Below are 17,818 nucleotides of genomic sequence, written 5' to 3' on the forward strand. Positions count from 1 at the left end.
TAGATGATGGTTCCACCCTTACTACTACCTCTCATCATTTATCTATTAGAAATTATTTTCAAATATTATATGATGAGTATGCAGCTAGACACGGTGTAGCTGCACAACAGTCTACAGCTTCAGCGTCTTCGGCTTCGAGCACAGGTCGATGTAAAAGTGTAAGTTTTGATAGGTATGCAATGGTAGCTGAACTAACTGGTGGATCTGGAATTGGTTCAGGATTAGAGGTTTCTGAATTTGATGAATATTTTTCTACTTCCTTAGTTAAATGTCAATGAAATGCTTTAGATATTTTGCAATGGTGGAGAGTATATGGATCAATTTCATATCCTATACTTTCCACCATGGTTCGTGACTTACTATCAGTGCAGGTTTCGACGGTAGCTTCGGAATCCGTCTTTAGCATAGCGGGACATTTGATCGACGACCACAGGACATGCTTAGACCCGTATACTGTATAAGCGGTGATGTGCTTATAAGATTGGTGGAGGTACGAGAAGCGAACACAAGACATCAATCGGATTGCTATAATTGAAGATAAATTTGAAGAGTTGGGACTAGCAGATAGATATAAAGATTAGATAATATTGAAGATAAATTTGAAGAGTTGGGACTAGCAGATAGATATAAAGATTAGATAATATTCATCAAATTGTAATTTTTATTTCTTAGGGGACTAGCAGATAGATATAAAGATTAGATAATATTCATCAAATTGTAATTTTTATTTCTTAGCTTTAAGTTTGTAATGAATTATTTCAGAAAAAGTTACAAATGATAGTGGTATGGGTGAGTAGGTGCCAACCTAGATGAGATTTACTCATCTATTGTGATGCGACGAATTTCAAAATAAATTTAACTTGTAAAGGATTTACTGATTATTAATAAAGAAATTATTTTTATCATCTTTTATTTTTATAATTTTTTGTACTTATAATTTATGTCATTTCAAGTTATTAAAAAAATTTATGTCATTTTCTATAATTTTTATGTATATTTTATGATTAATTTTTTTTAAATAAAAATGAAAAAAAAACCGGACCGTCTCGAAGCCCGGGCCGGGTCACCCGGGCCCGGGCTTCGGTTTTGCCCGGCTCGGCTCAGGAAAGCCTGGCCCTAGCTATGATTGTATCATTTTGTAAATACTCGTATCTTGGGTGAGTAAACACCATAACACCTGATTATTGGATTAACCTAGTTAAAGGGCAAGTAGCCAAACCCGCCCTTACTATCAGGTTTAAGCGCCGCTTTTTGATGCTTGTAGTATAACAAATTCAGTCTTATCATTAGTTTTAGTCCGATAGATAATTAGATCACTTAAACTTATTTTTTTGGGTCACTTTTCAACCTTATTTTTAGTAAAAACATGTTCTGGCTACTTCTGAACTAAGGGGTGAGTTACCAAACTTATTTTTTTGGGTCACTTTTCAACCTTATTTTTAGTAAAAACATAATTAGATCATCTTTTATTTTTATAATTTTTTGTACTTATAATTTATGTCATTTCAAGTTATTAAAAAAATTTATGTCATTTTCTATAATTTTTATGTATATTTTATGATTAATTTTTTTTTAAATAAAAATGAAAAAAAAACCGGACCGTCTCGAAGCCCGGGCCGGGTCACCCGGGCCCGGGCTTCGGTTTTGCCCGGCTCGGCTCAGGAAAGCCTGGCCCTAGCTATGATTATGCATGATATGTGATCCATCATTCACTTCTAAATTTGGTGATTACACTAACTAGTAGAGTGTTGTGTTTTTTAGTAATTATTTATATTTTACATTTTTTTATAAAGATTTCTTCTTAAAATTAATGCGATAAACAATTACACATGTGATGATGACAAGCGGGCAACAAGCTGCGCCGCTAATCCTTTCTGAATTGCAAAACCCAACCTACGAAACACATACTCAGCGGACCCTGCTGTCGCCACATTCTTATTCATGAATTTCTGTACCCTCCTTAGGAACTCCACCGCATCAGCTGCAAGGAAACCAAACGTATCGAAAGCAAACGGGATGAAGCTGTGGTGGTTGTCCTTGCAAGCTTGATCATGTTTGTCCACCTTTGCCTCTGCTGCTCTATCCGCTGCATGCCCAACCTTGAACTCTCCATATAATTTTACATTGTTTAATTAAAATCTGCTTATATAATTATGCAAAAATAGTAGAGACAAAATTGGGAAGCAACTTCTTATAGATGGTCTGCTAAAAAAAAGTCGTATAAGGGCAAGTAAAAAGTGATTTATGTTGTATTATTAATTTTAAATTAGTACAAACAATATGTAAAATTAATTAAAAGAATAAACTATCAATGTAAACAAAATAGTGAACTAGTCACAATCAATACAAAGATTAGGAAAATCATCATTTTTAAAATTGACGATGAGATTTTTTATGTGATTTTCTGCATAGATCCGCTCCATAGAATTTTCTTTTTCCAGAAAGTATAGAAAGGAGAACTTGCCACATGTGTTGCTGACTATCGTACAACGTAAGTCAATATGAATACTAAATAAAAACAATGAAAATAGTAAACCAATTATAAAAATAAAATATTGAATCAGTGTGAACAAACAAGAAGTTAATGCAGCCATCAGTTTTAAATTTATTACATTAGAACATATGAAAGCTTCTTCCTGTATGATTTCATGAGGGCGCCCAACATGTCCCCTTACCGGAGCTGGCTTGTACAACACTACTACAGAAAAGTTTTGGGGTACATGTCTGAACCTAGCACTTTGTCTGGTTGATTTTTTTTTCTATTATTTGAATTCATATCTAAAAGCGAAATATGAAAACATTAATGTGAGTGAAAATGGGAACTTTGATTTGGGACAGATTGTTTTGTTTGGCTGAATGCTGAAAATTGCATGGCTGTTGCACCGTGTCAGATGCAGCGGTAGATGAGCCTTTGCTTTTTCGGATAGTATCACTATCATCAAGAATTCTCTCTCTCTCTCTCTCTCTCTCTCTCTCTCTCTAACTTTGAAATCTTGGTATATGTCTCGATCTGAATTATCTTCATTGATATGGGTATTTGGTTATCAACAACGGATACTTTTACACCCCAGACCTCTTTGTATTAATTGTTATTAATTAACGTCTACATAGATTAGTTGTTATCAGTCAATACCAATATATACCGGTTGGTCTAAACTGAGCTTGGATCCTGTCCGCTATCTAAAAGTAGCTGGCGTATGCATTTTAATCGTTGATTATTAAGTTGATGCTGCCAATGATTGTGTCTCTTCCAAATATAACATTTACCATACCGGTATGAATTGTATTCTTTTCTATTTTACAAATTAAGTAGTAGTCACTCCATTCCTGTTTAGCAGTAGAGAGGATTGAGCTAGGTTGAACAACAGGTGATTATCACAATCTAATTATGTATTGATAATACCCACTATATCGTAGCTTCATGCTTTTCTTATTACTCTCTCTAATGGATTTAAAAAAAATCTTTGCTGTTTACTAAGATTAAGGTTTAAGATCAGAATTGTCAGTAACTCTTACTTATTGATTTGATCTTTTATATGGATGGATAAATATAACATAAACTTTTTTATTTTTATTTTTTTGGGCAATTTAAACGTGGAACTTTCCAACTAGCTAGTTGTTATTATTTAAAATAAGTGATATCATTAGTTCGATATAATAGATAAATATTAATACTTCGTACTACGGTATTTCTACTCAACTCTTTTGAATAAGCAAAACGGTTTTTTTTTTCTTTTTCCCTAATGAATTACGTAGTGTGGTCCAAGGAATCAACAAACAAAGAGATCACATCGGATAGGCTTTAAGGTCAATTTTTTGTAAAGCGTGATCTGTAGGATGGATCGATATGGGCCGCCTCATATCCGCTGTAATCCAACGACCGGATTTGAAATAGATATTTTTCACAGTGGAAGTGTAATTGGAAGACTCATGTAGGGGTGTCCAAAAAACCCGCCGACCCGGGCCCGACCGGGCCGAGGTCCGGCCCGGCTCGGCCTCGTGTGTGTGTGTGTGTATATACTCTCTCTCTCTTAGTATATATGTATATATAAGTATACTCTCTCTTATATATATGTATAATGTATGTATGTATGTATATATATACTCTCTCTCTCTTAGTATATATGTATATATAAGTATACTCTCTCTTATATATGTATACTCTCTCTTATATAAGTATATATTCTCTTATATATGTATAATATATGTGTGTAGATATATATACTAATATACTCTCTCTCTTAGTATATATAAGTATACTCTCTTATATATGTATACTCCCTATTATATAAGTATAATCTCTCTTATATATGTATAATATGTGTGTGTGTGTGTGTATATATACTCTCTCTCTTAGTATATAAGTATATATAAGTATAGTATATTACAACAGCTACTTCTTCCCCATTGGCCCAACGGGCAACGGCTACTTATGCGATTCTCTCTCTCTCAAGTTATAACTTATAAATATATACAATATATTTACATATAATATATGTATATATAATATACAGTTACATAATAATTTGTAAGTATATACTAATACATAATTATATAAAATATAATAATATTAAACTAATTTTTAGCATTTTTTATCAAAAAAAAGAAAAGAAAAGAAATTTAAAAAAACCTAGTTGGGATGTACTTATCTATTGTACGCGATGAATTCCAAAATAAATTTATACTTATAATTTGTAAATGATTTATTAATTATTAATAAATAATTTATTTTTATAAGTTTTTATTTATAATTTATGTCATTTTAAGTGATTAATAAAATTATTATTTTTTATTAATTTTTTTGTCTTTTTTTTGTATAATTTAAAATTTAAATAAAATTAAAAAAATTGATAAAAAATTAAAAAATAGAAAATAAACCGGGCTGGCCCAAAACCTGGCTCGGTCGGGCCCGGGACCGGGCCCGGACCCGGCCCGGGGTACCCGGGTTCGGGTCCGAGTCCCGGTTTTGCCCGGCCTGGGCCCGGATTTCCGGACCGGGCCGGCCCGGATGGACAGGCCTATATATCCGTAACTATATCCTATTTTAGCACCGGGCAAAATCGGAGCCCGGACCCGGGCCCGGTTGCCCCAGGCCGGGTCTGAGCGGGCCGGGTTTCGGACCGACCCGGATTTTTTTTAAAATCTCTTTAAGTTCTAAAATATACATAAAATATTACAAAAAATTCTAATAAAAAACAATAATATTATTAATAACTTGAAATGACATAAATTATAAATATAAAAAATTATAAAAATAAAAGATGATAAAATTAACTTCTTTATTAATAATCAGTAAATCATTTACAAGTATAAATTTATTTCGGAATTCGTTGCATCATAATAGATGAGTACATCCCAACTAGGTTGGCACCTACTCACCTATATCACTATCATTTGTAACTGTTTTTAAAATAATTCATTATAAATTTAAAGCTAAGAAATAAAAATTATAATTTGATGAATATTGTTTAATCTTTATATCTATCTACGAGGCCCAACTCTTCAAATTTATCTTCAATTTCAGCCACCCGATCGATGCCTTGCGTTCGCTTCTAGTACCTCCACCAATCTTGTAAGCATATCACCGCTTGTACAGTATACGGATCTAAGCATAATGTCTTGTGGTCGTCGATCAAACGTCCTGCTGTGCTGAAGGCGGATTCCGAAGCTACCATCGAAACCTGCAATGTTAGTAAGTTACGAACCATGGTGGAAAGTATAGAATATGAAACTGATCCATATACTCTCTACTATTGCAAAATATCTAAAGCATTTTCTTGACATTTAACTAAAGAAGCAGATAAATATTCATCTATTTTAGAAACCTCTAATGATGATCTAAGTCCATATCCACCAGTTAGCTCAGCTACCATTGCATACCTATCAAAACTTACACTTTTACCTCGGCCTGAGCTCGAAGGTGCCGAAGCTGTAGACTGTTGTGCAGCTACATCAAGTCTAGCTGCATACTCATCATATAAGGTTTGAAAATAATTTCTAATAGCTAAATGATCAGAAGTAGCAGTAAGGGTGGATCCATCATCTAAGTCTATAATATGCCCACCATACAATGATTATAACAAACTTCGAAGGCCAATATCCTTCAAACATGGATCAATAAGAACCTCCAAACCAAAAGTATGAGGAATAGACCTAAAATACTTATTAAATTTGCTCTCCATTTGAAAAATTATAGCTCCAAAAGTATCATTCATATGATATTTGTTATTTTTTTGAATATTTAAAATTTGTAAAGCAGCTAAAGTAATAGTTGAATAATAACAACCAGATAATAACTGAATATTTAAAATTTGTAAAGCAGCTAAAGTAATAGTTGAATAATAACAACCAGATAATAACATTATAACATCATAAAAAACTTGTAACATCTCATTTAAATTACATATAATTGTCCATTCATTTTTCGTTATTCCATAAGTGTTGCCAGAGCTAGAACTAGAAGCATAATAATTTATAAAATTATTTATAATTTCTTTATATTCTATTGCCACATTTAACATTGCATATGTGGAATTCCACCTATGGTCAACATCTTTTGGAATTAATCTGGGCTTATAAATTTTTTTTTGCAAAATTGTTTCTATCTTTAAATTCTTTGTTCAGAAACATTATGCATATTAGCAAGTTCTAACCTTTTCTATCGTGTGTTTAATTTTAGTAAATGCACTTTGAACAATTAAATTTAAAATATGACAGATACATCTAATATGAAAAAGATCACCATGACATGGCAATGACAGAGTTGTTTTGATAAAATCAACAGCTACATTGTTATTACTTGCCACCATGACATGGCAATGACAGAGTTGTTTTGATAAAATCAACAGCTACATTGTTATTACTTGCATTATGTAATGAAAGAGAAAATATTCTTTGATCAATTTCTAGTTTTATAAGTTCTTCAATTATTAAATTTACAATATTAATACCAGTATGTGACTCTTCAATTGCAATAAAAGAAACAAATCTTTTAAACATTTGCTAATTTTTATCAATTCAGTGTGATGTGATACATAAATAACCAGTTTATACTCTAAATGTCCAAATATCAGAAGTTAAAGAAAAGTTATAGTTTAAAATTTTAAAATAAAAAATTATTTTTTCTTGTTCCTCCTGATAATGTTTTAAAATATCACGTTAACATGTTTGACGAGAAAATTTTGTAAATGCGGGATAAAAACCATCTCTAAACATATTTTCAAATTCATCATCTTCTACTAATTTAAAAGGAATGTTTTTAAGAATGATAAACCTGATTACGCATTTCCTGACTTGGGCAGCGTTATAATTCTAACTACCGAGACTACCAGAAGAGGAGGATTGGAAAATCATAGATTATCAGATATCACCTTGAGGATTCTGGTCTTTGTTGTGTTTTTCTATTGGCGTTTGAGGTGGTTAGTGCCGCTCTTATGATGAGCTTGGAAAGTCTGGCCGCACAACGTATATTTAACCTTCTGGGTGAGGATCCTACCGTGTTCATCATTGGTGACGTTTATCTTCTCAAAAAAATTTTACACATCGGATCTCGGTCTTTTAGGAGCTCTTGGTACAGATTCGTCGTCACCGGATTCGGGATTAACACCGGTAGGATCGGTAGGAGTAGCTGTTGTAGAGGACTCATTTCAAGATCGATAGGAAATAGGTTTTGCTCTTCATAATCAGATTCGGAAGTCATTTGATAGAATGATTAGAAAGTATAAGAGATTATTAGAGAGTATAAGATTATATAAGAGAGTATTAGAGAAAAGTATATGAGTTTTGGTGTGAGGAGAAGAAGTAAAACCCCCCTCTATTAATTATAGAGGCAGCCTCCTAGTCAAATGACCAAAAAACCCTTATAAAATAGTCATTTTTAGGGGCAAAATGGTAAAAATGGCCAATATGGCCGTTTTGGCCGGGCCGGGCCAGCGCCGCGCGTCGGGCCGATCCGGCCCGACCCAGACTTTGCCCCCAACGCCGGCTGACCGCTTTCGGCCGGCGCCGCGCTCAGGGTCCGACCGCCCCCGACCGGTATTTTCTCATGTGCGGCCCGCGTTTTCTTGCCCGGCCAGCAACATGTACGGACCGGGCCAGCCCTTGCAGCCTGTCGGCGCTTGAGGAAGGCCGGCCCGGGCCCCTTTACCCGGGTCTGTCCTGGCGTTTGCGGGCTAAACCCGAGAACGGAAGTTTTTGACAGCCCTAAGGTCGACGGTGTAACGTTGCGCTAGATTACAGCTGACCAAAGTTTCTATATTCTGCCTCTATAATACGGCAGCCCCTGCAGTTTTTTTTATTTTTTTTCAATACATTATCTAAGCATCTAGTTGCAATAGTGATATGTCGCAACACGCAATTTGTTAGTTTATATCTTATATATATATGAGACACTTCGGATACATCAATATAGAAGGCGGAATCCAAGCGACATGCGCGCTAGAGTGTGAGCTTTCGACATAGTATTTTAAATGTTGCTACGATTACATATACTCTATTTAGAGGGTCACCTTCCTAGTATTTTTCTCGTATGCATAGATTTAGTTGTTTCAAACAAGATCAAACTGGCTCCACAAAGAATCTTTGGTCAAACTAGCCGGCAAGAGCTAATCATTGAGGATAATAATTAAAGTAATAAACATTATTTCATATCTTAAGCATATGTTTCTATGTTATTTCATAAATAATTAAAGTAATAAATATTATTTCATATCTTAAGCATATGTTTTTTGTTCATAAATAATTAAAGTAATATATATAAAAAAAATTATACTTTTTCTCTCTTGCAGAGCGAAAATAAGCTTGAGAGCTTAGAGCTATAGTTTTTAAAAAAATTATTACTAGTAAGCAGACAATTAGATAGACAACAATATAGTAAATGTTCACCGAAGTTGCTCTCGGACGAAAGTTTCCAATCTTCTCATGGTCCACCGCTCTACTTGACGTAGAGCATTGGGCTAGCTTAAAGTTTTGGGTTTCGATCTAGCTGTAGCCCAAGGCCCACTTTGTAACTTGGGCGAAGCGCTGGTTGGGGAGCTTATCACCCGCGCTAATTTCTGTATTTTAGTATGAAAAATTCTTCAAGGACCCAAAATATAGGACCAACAGAATGAACAAGTGATGTATATTTCCTAAATATACATACTTTTTCGTTGGTATATTTCCTAAATCATGATGATACATTTTGCTAGTTATAGTTATTCGATATATATAAATGCTGACTAGTATCTTTGAACTGCAACTCATTATCCAATAGGAGGGGGACATCTCACTTGTCCCCCATATTGGTCCCATATTTTGGGTCACTGTAGCAAAGCTCTATTAGTATATATAATGGTAAGTCGGCTCCAATCATTTTTACTAACTGGCTTGATAAGATGCTATTTTTACGCTTTTATTTTCTTAATTAATGGTTACGTGCGAAACTGCGAATATACTCGGATCATCATATTGCAAGTATCCTCGTTAGGATTGGAGGGACGAACGAGAGCAATTTCAAAGAGGAATGATTAAAGATTTGACGGACTAATTATATCTAACAAAAACGCTTGAAAATTTTTGAAGGTGTATTTTTAGATATTAGCCCTTACATATTCAAAATTCCATATCAGTCTCTAAAATCTTGAAAATTTCGTGTTAGTCTCATAAATCTTATGACTTGTAAAATGGTCCTTTTGTTAGTTTTTTTATATAGTTAAAAAAACTCACCATGATTGGGTTCTCCCAACATAACATCTGCAATCATCAAAATACCCTCTTTGATGTTTTAACCATTTAGTGGTGAAGATGATAGATAGATAAGAGGGGAAGTTTAAGAGGATTATATAGATTTGAGAAGATTATGACCTTTACAAAGTTTAGTTGGTTAGGGTTCTTTTTGGACCATTGGAGAAGAATAAGTCTAGTTAATTTGGATTCTTTTCAGAGCGGGTATTGCGTTTAAACACTGTAAAAAATAAATTAGAAAATAATAGGGTAAAACAGTCACTTTGCTTCCAACTATTAAATTTGATGAGATACTTCTCTCAAGCCCTACGTACGTTAATTAAAGAGGTCATTTGGTAAGACTTTATAGGGTTTTAAAGACTATAATATGCAATTTTCAAGATTTCAGGATTAATATGGAATTCTTGAACAATGATCCTTGTACTTTTTAGGATTACTACATTTTGGTACCCTGTGGTTTAGTGTAATCATATTATTGACCCGGGTCTACGTATTTATATGAATAACCACGAGGTTGCAAGCTGATATTACAGAAGAAAACTTAAGCAACCCTAATATTTCTTTTATTAAGGTTACACGTATAATTTCAGTTAGTAATCTCAAAGTTACCCGTATATTCTATAGATACATGTAGCTCAGGGTTATTCCCGTAATCACACCACATTGTATCACATCGGGATGTAAATAATCCTTCGTTTTTAACACCATGCTTCATGTGATGACTAGACCACGAGAGCACAAGCTACGGGTGGGCGTGCACCGAACCGGCTCAAGATTGTGATCCGGCTTGTCGAGTTCAAGGTCGGTCGGTCGGGTCTGACCCGGCCCGCCAGGATTAGAGTGAGCCAGACCTACTTCTCTAATCCTGGGTTTAGAATCGGACCCAGCCCGGCCACAACCCACAGGTTATAGGTCGGCCCGTGGGTTTTTTAAATTTGTTCCTGATTTTTCATTTCTAATTTCTAAACTATATTAACTTTGTATTTGTATATACTATATTATATTTAAAATTCCCCCCTATTTCACTCTTTATTCAAACCGGTATATGTTTATATGTACAAAGATAAACTTCACACATAAGAACATCACAAACACAAAGACATATGTGGTTCAGACTTCAAAAGAAGATCTACGTCCACGAAAAGTTAATAAATTTTCTTTAATTTAAATCTAAATTACAAATACAAGAGTTAAAAAGAAAAAACTATGCATCAAGCTGAATCAATAATTTGGGTTGGGCTGGGTCGGGCCGGGTCATGATGGGCTGAGTCTACAAGAGGAAAAAAGAAAAAACTATGCATCGAGACGAATCAATGGTGGGCCGGGCCGGGTCAGACCGGATCATAATGGGCCGGGTCAATGGTGCGTCAGACACATTTCTCTGATTTCGGGTTTGAGACTGCGCCCTGCTCAGTCCATGACCCAGGTATATAACAGGTCGAGTCGGGCCCGGTCCGCTACAGGTCGGGTAAAGTCATGATTCATGACGGGCTGCGCTGGGTCAGCCAGCAGGGCTACCCGGCCCACCACCACGGGCGACCTGGCCCGCCCCCACACCCAAGCACGACTTGTAAAGATCGAACATTGATTGCTCATAGGTGGATCAAAGATTAAGTCTCTCCAAACAATCAATACAAAACTAAATATGCAGAAAAGGTTAGCGTTCACTAATTAAGTTTAGAGTGCATTCATTACCATATCAACATTCAAGGTTGTGCCTAATAATTGAGATACGACGTGTCCCCGCAGATTACAGAGAGCGAAGTATGATACGAGGATGAGAAAAGGCGAGAAAATCATGAATGTAGACAAAAATTTACACCTGCAAGGCTGCGACTAGTTAGATCGCAGTGTTTAATGTCACAGTATCAGTGGCTCCTTCACTAGTTCGATTGATTGAACGTACGATTTGTCCTTGACCGCTCACTATTCCTTTCCACCTATAAACTACTACAGAGTACAAAATGGGTTTTTCATATTAGACCCTCAAATCTTTGCTTAATCTATCTTAGAGCCCTCAAATCTTCATATTAAATTACTTAGATCCACAGGTCTTCGTATTTGTTCAAATTAATAGGGTCTTATTTAGAACAACTGCGTAGAGTCGGGGTTCTATTTAGAATGACCAAATGACTTTGAGGTCCAATTTAAAAGTACGAAGATTTGGTTGTCTGGATTCAGGGGTACATACTATAACAAAGGCACGAAAAGAGAGAGTGAGATAGCGGGGAAAAGAAGAAAAGTGTTTCTCATACGTAACTGAGGTACAACCGACAATTTTCACGTGTTTGGACATAAAATATATATAGTTATGAACAATCTCCTGAGTAGCATTACAAAAAAAAATTGTTAAAATTATAAATTGCAACTCCAACTGTAAGTAACCTCCAAAAACGGGAGAGGTTCTAATAAAAACATCCTTAGCCTAAAAACTAAAAACCTCCTTCATCCATTGGATATAGATGAATCCAATGGCTGTGATTTAGTCAAACAGTCAACAGACACATGCATTAATTACCTCATTAATTATCTCAACGCAGAGAATCCAGATTCACTATCTCAACGAATCTCGAATCACTACAATGAATCCAGATTCACTACAGTGAATCCAGATTCACTACAGTGCGTTAATGTAATTAATGCATGTGTTTAATAAGGTAATTAATGCATGTGTCTGTTGACTGTTTGACTGAATCATAGCCATTGGATGAAGGATGTTTTTAGTTTTTAGGCTAAGGAGGTTTTCATTAGAACCTCTCCCTGTATAGAATCCGAAAAAACTCGACACTCCACTACAAATACGTGCAACTATAATTATTGTTATAAATAGTAAAAATATTAAAATGGAGTTATTGCAAGTATATTTTATGTTAAATAGTAGCAACAACAACTATATACGTACACTTAACACTTACATTGCAGAGTTACAATAAACCTAACAATCCATGATTCAAGATAATAATAATAATGATAATGAAAAGCTAGCTTTCGGTAAATCCCCAGCCTATATTGACAGTTATCGTCGTCATCTTCTTCCTATATTGAAATTGGAAGAAATTAATCCACATATAAATCAACCAGCAATTTGTTCAAACCGAAGCATTTTTCGCCACATCCATCTCCAATCCAACTTCACCTACACCATCGTCAACTACCTTATACCTATACCACCAAGCACAAACACCAAAATACACCAGATTCAAACCTCCCATTCCCGCAATCATAAAATAAAAATAATCCAACCTCCCCATATTAAGATTTTGAGCTAGCCAATTCGTCCTCCGGTTCACTACGCTCACCATCAACCCACTCAAGTAATTAGAAACAGCCAAGCTACAGAAGAACAAAGACCCTGCAATGCTCCTCATATTCTCTGGAAACTGCTTGTAATAAAACTCAATCTGCCCGATTGAATTGAAGGCCTCCCCTATTCCGAACAGAACAAGTTGTGGGATGAACCAGAGGCTCGACATTGACGAAATGTGGCCGTTGACATTGCGGGCACTGTTTCTTCTTCGATCTTCGATGATGGCTGCCACGACCACGGCGAGGATGGAGAGGATGAGTCCGATGCCCATTCTCTGTAGGAGTGTGATCCCTCGACGGAGTTTTGGGATGATGACGCGGTCGTAGATGGGGAGCCAGATGGTGAGGGCTAGCATGGTGAAGACCGTGAATGAGCCTGAAATTATCAAATAGGCCGGTACGTATTCATCCGAATTCGACTTAGTACATCATTTAAGAAAAGTCAAATAATTGGTATTATTCTTATATTAAACGCATCAAATAGAACATGTGACCGGCGTGTCTCTCCGTACGTCATTGATGGTGTATCCTGGTGTGTCACACATTTGGATCATTAGTTCCTATTTGTAGATATATTGTCAATGATGAGGATTAAAGCGGTCTGAATGTGTGTCATGTCAAGTATACATCAACCGATTAATGATAAAGCAGTGAGACACACGAATTCCTGTTTTTCTCCATGATTTATGTCATTATTTTTTACTTTTTTTTATTACGGATTCTATCTTTATTTGAAAATTTTCGAGTTTCAAATCAAAATTTCAACGTAGATTGGACTCGGAGTACTTAGAGACTCACCTGCAGGTATCTCAAAGTGGGTATTAAAGAGAGAGCGGTTGGATTGGAGAGCTTGGAAAACGACATAGTTTGATTGTTGAACCATGGATACGTTGAACATGAGGCCTGCAGACCAAATTGGGATGATTCTCAGTAGACATTTTACCTCCTCCACTTGTTGTAGAGTGCATAGTGTCCATGGATTTATGTGGCTTAAACCGTTTTCATTGGTGTCGTTTGGTAGTTTGATTGAAGCCTTGTCAAGGAACCTGAGGACAAACAATCATGAAATTATATATTCACATTGTTAGGTTATATAGTAAAAGGGAATTCATTGGATCATTGGTCACAATATTCATCGTGTAATTAGATGTTCATCCCTAATTGATTAGGTAGATATTCACCTAAGCGAACACTTAAATGTAATTGGATCATTAATATCACTTATACGGGTGCTTCTCATGAATTGACATAATAGATTTAATTTGATGGTGATGTGACATAAAAATCTAGATCATTTAAAATAACAGATTTCTTCCTTTGTGTAATATCTTGATCACTAGCGAGGATAAAAAATTTGTGACGTTCGGACAACTTTTATTGGGTAAGTGTATTGCATTTAGCCTTACGTTCTTGAAAACATTAACCCGTGACATATTAAGGAAGTAAGTTGTATAGATTAAAAATAAATAAAATTATACAAGCCTAATTGACAGAAAGCATTAGAAGTGATCAGCAGTGCAGTTAATATTATTTAGTAACATGACCGATCATCCACGCGATTATAACATAGGTACAAATATCCGACTAGAAAATAAATACAACGATAAGCGATCCAATTAAGCCAGTTAGAAGAAAATTTAGTATAATTAAGCCAGGGTTCTAGGGGCTTCACTTAAATTTACCCTAATAAAACGACTAGGGTACTATTAATAAGATGATTACTTACTTGAACTGGTCCGTATAAGGAAGCTTGGAATTAAGAGCACTAGCACGCGGAGGATCATACATAAGCTCCTTCGAGTAAACCTTCAACCCTCTTTTCTTAAACGCTGCAACAAACACCCGAACAACACTCGTAAACGGACTCCCCTCAGGCCGAACCTTCACGTAAATCCTCGACCCGACGAAGAAAAATGCACAAGAAAAAAACATGAGCGCCGTCGGGATCGCTAGCCCCAGCGGCCAGCTGACGTCGGTCTGCACGTATATTATGACGGTGGCCGAGATCATCATGGCGAAGGTGAAGGTGAAGTAGTACCAGTTGAAGAAGCTGCTGATTCCCTTTCGGCCTGAGTCGGTGTGAGGGTCGAATTGGTCGGCGCCGAACGCGAGGTTGCAGGGTCGGATGCCGCCTGCGCCGATGACGAGGAGGAAGAAGGCGGAGAGGAGGACGGAGAGCTGTAAGGGTGTTGGGCCGGGGCAGTGTTGGCTGCAGTGTGATGGGTGGAGGTTAGGGAGAGCGGTAGGATGAACATGCCCTGTAATAATTAAGTAAAATGCTGATTCATTAGTGATAAATATAGAAGAAAGCATGTTATTAGTGATAAATATCGATTCATTTAGGTACCGTTTGGCAAAGGGTTAAGTGAGGGGTTAAGGAGACTTAACACCTTCTTAACCTGCCAAACACAACAAATCTATATAAGGGTTAAAGTGAGTTAACCCTCCATAATTTGACAAACATAAAAAATATAGAAGGGTTAAGTTAACCCCTCTAGATGGGTTAAAATGAGTTAACCCCTCAAAATGAGGGGTTTACTAATACTCCTATTTAGATGGAATAAGAGTTAACCCTTCTAATTATAAAAAAAATAGTCAAAATCATTGTTATTCCCAAACACTAAAACTAATCATAAGGGCTAAAATAAAACTTATTTAACGGGTTAATAATTTAGTCATTCGGATTATCAAATGGGCTAAGTACATTAATCCTTCTCTTTAACCCCTCTTCATTAACCCTTTGCCAAACGAGAACTATGGGCTATTATTTGTATTTATAAACCAAACCATTTAGTTTGTCTATTTTCTTCAGTTTTGTGGTTATAATTACTTTGTAGCTAGAGAAATGTGTTTTTTTATTATTAAATTTACGGAGGACTGCCCAAGTATTTACTGTATTTGGAAGATTGGATTTAAAAATAAACCCACAAAGTTGTTTGGATTTACAGGAACAAATAGTACTCCTTGAGTTTGAAAATAAGTCAGGGTAAAACTTTGGATTTAAAGGCAAAACCCCCTTTAATAACATTCTTTATCAAATAGTACTTTTAGAAAGCAAAAGGGTCAACACATCTCTAATTAGGGGTGGTAGTGGGCCAGTTCAAACTGTGGACCGAACCGGCCCAACCTGTCGTGGGTCAAGACCCAACATGACCTATAGTGGGTCGGGTCCAACCCGGCCCATGATGTACCCGGGCCGTGGGTTGGGCTGGGTTTCACTCGAAACCCACGGATAAAGAAGTAGGTTTGGCCCATGCCTGACCTGGCCCACGTCCTACCCAGCCTGTCCCGCCTTAGGTGATAGTTATATTTTGATGTATTTTAGTTCAATTAAAAATTATAACTTTCAGATATTTTAGTTGTAATTTTAGTAGTAGTAGAGATTTTTTAAGTTATATTCAATATTTTAATGAATATGTATAATAAAACACTCAAATTACTGTGAATATTTTGTCCTTTAAGATAACTTTATAACCAATTGTAATATTATACAGTTTGAATTTTCAGAAAGATAAAATATAAAATTTTTCTCTTTACACTATACATGCTAATCTAGCAAAAAAAATTCAAAAGAAAAAAGATCGAACAGAAAAAAACAATCCATGTCAACTTGCGACCCGAATCGTTTTGGGCCAGGTTAGATCCGGCCAGCCCAATGCGAGCCGTGGGTCGGGTTGAGCCTAGCTCTAGACTCTGAAACAAAGTCCTTGACCCGGCCCACATAAGGCTAGGCCTGAACTGGCCCGGACCAAATCCGAGCAGGCATGTTCATGGGTTAGGCCCGGCCTAACCCACACCCGCCCTATCTCTGATTATTAATTTTTCAAGCTTTTCTTTAAACTAAACTAAGGTTTAACTAACAACTCAATTTTGTTTCAATAATAAGAAAAATTAAGGAAAAGAAACAGTCACCATGAAAGAAGCAACTGAAGCGAAGCCAAGCGTGAAGTAGCGACCAAAATAGGAATCAGAGAGAAAAGCCCCAACAAGAGGAGCTATATTAGTGGTCCCATTTAAAACGTTGAGGAACGTCGCAGCTGTAGCACTTTTCAGGTGAAACACGCTCGTTAAGTACACCAAAAGGTTAGAGGAAGTGCCGAGAGTCCCCAGCTTCTCAAACGTTTCATTTCCTGATAATTATTTAGTTATTATTAATTACTTGTTAAGAAAATTGAAAGACATGCTTATGGTTAAAAGTATATATGTTAAGTACCTGTTAGATTATGAAAATATTAACCCTTAACTAAAGTTGTGGCGAGCGATTTGAGGGTTATATATATTTCTATAATATTTTTATAATCTAACATGTCTCTATAATTAAAAATCTGACTTGTTTTGATATTGTTTTAAATTTCGCCTGATCACTAATTACATCAAAACTATATAAATCTAACTAATTTACCTATGATATAAGGCATAGCCTTCCAGCCTCTGTGTCTAGGAGGAGTCTCCTCTATTCTCTTCTTCTCTGTAGCTTCTGCCATGATCTCTTTTATGCCCAGAACTCGTCGGAGGTTTTTTTTTCTTCTTTTGGTTATAGAGAGAGAGAGAGAGAGAGAGAGAGAAAAGGAGAGATGAGTGGGGACTGTACGTATAACAATTAATGTTACGCATATTAATAGAAGTAGTGAGGGTGAGGTCTGTCCAATTAAGGATTTGGTACTCTCTCTATTGACCACCCCTTCGGCCCTGCAGGGTCCGGGGAGGACCTTTCCAATCACGATGTCCGATATAACATTATATTCAGCTGATTACGACGCGACGATTTCATATCACGACTACTGAAATA

At 36.0% G+C, this 17,818-nt stretch overlaps 1 protein-coding gene across 1 annotated transcript; it reads right to left on the reverse strand.

The window, feature by feature from the left end:
* On the reverse strand, positions 12,560 to 17,554 carry LOC109833737 (protein NRT1/ PTR FAMILY 2.9-like). The gene is given in 6 exon segments (XM_020401525.1): positions 12,560 to 13,405; positions 13,828 to 14,075; positions 14,756 to 15,263; positions 15,266 to 15,287; positions 16,942 to 17,159; positions 17,432 to 17,554. Coding segments are annotated over 6 exon segments (1,671 nt in total). The 5' UTR covers positions 17,514 to 17,554; the 3' UTR covers positions 12,560 to 12,812.

This window comes from Asparagus officinalis, chromosome 3, assembly GCF_001876935.1.
Source record: "Asparagus officinalis chromosome 3, Aspof.V1, whole genome shotgun sequence".
NCBI classification, from domain to species: domain Eukaryota; kingdom Viridiplantae; phylum Streptophyta; class Magnoliopsida; order Asparagales; family Asparagaceae; genus Asparagus; species Asparagus officinalis.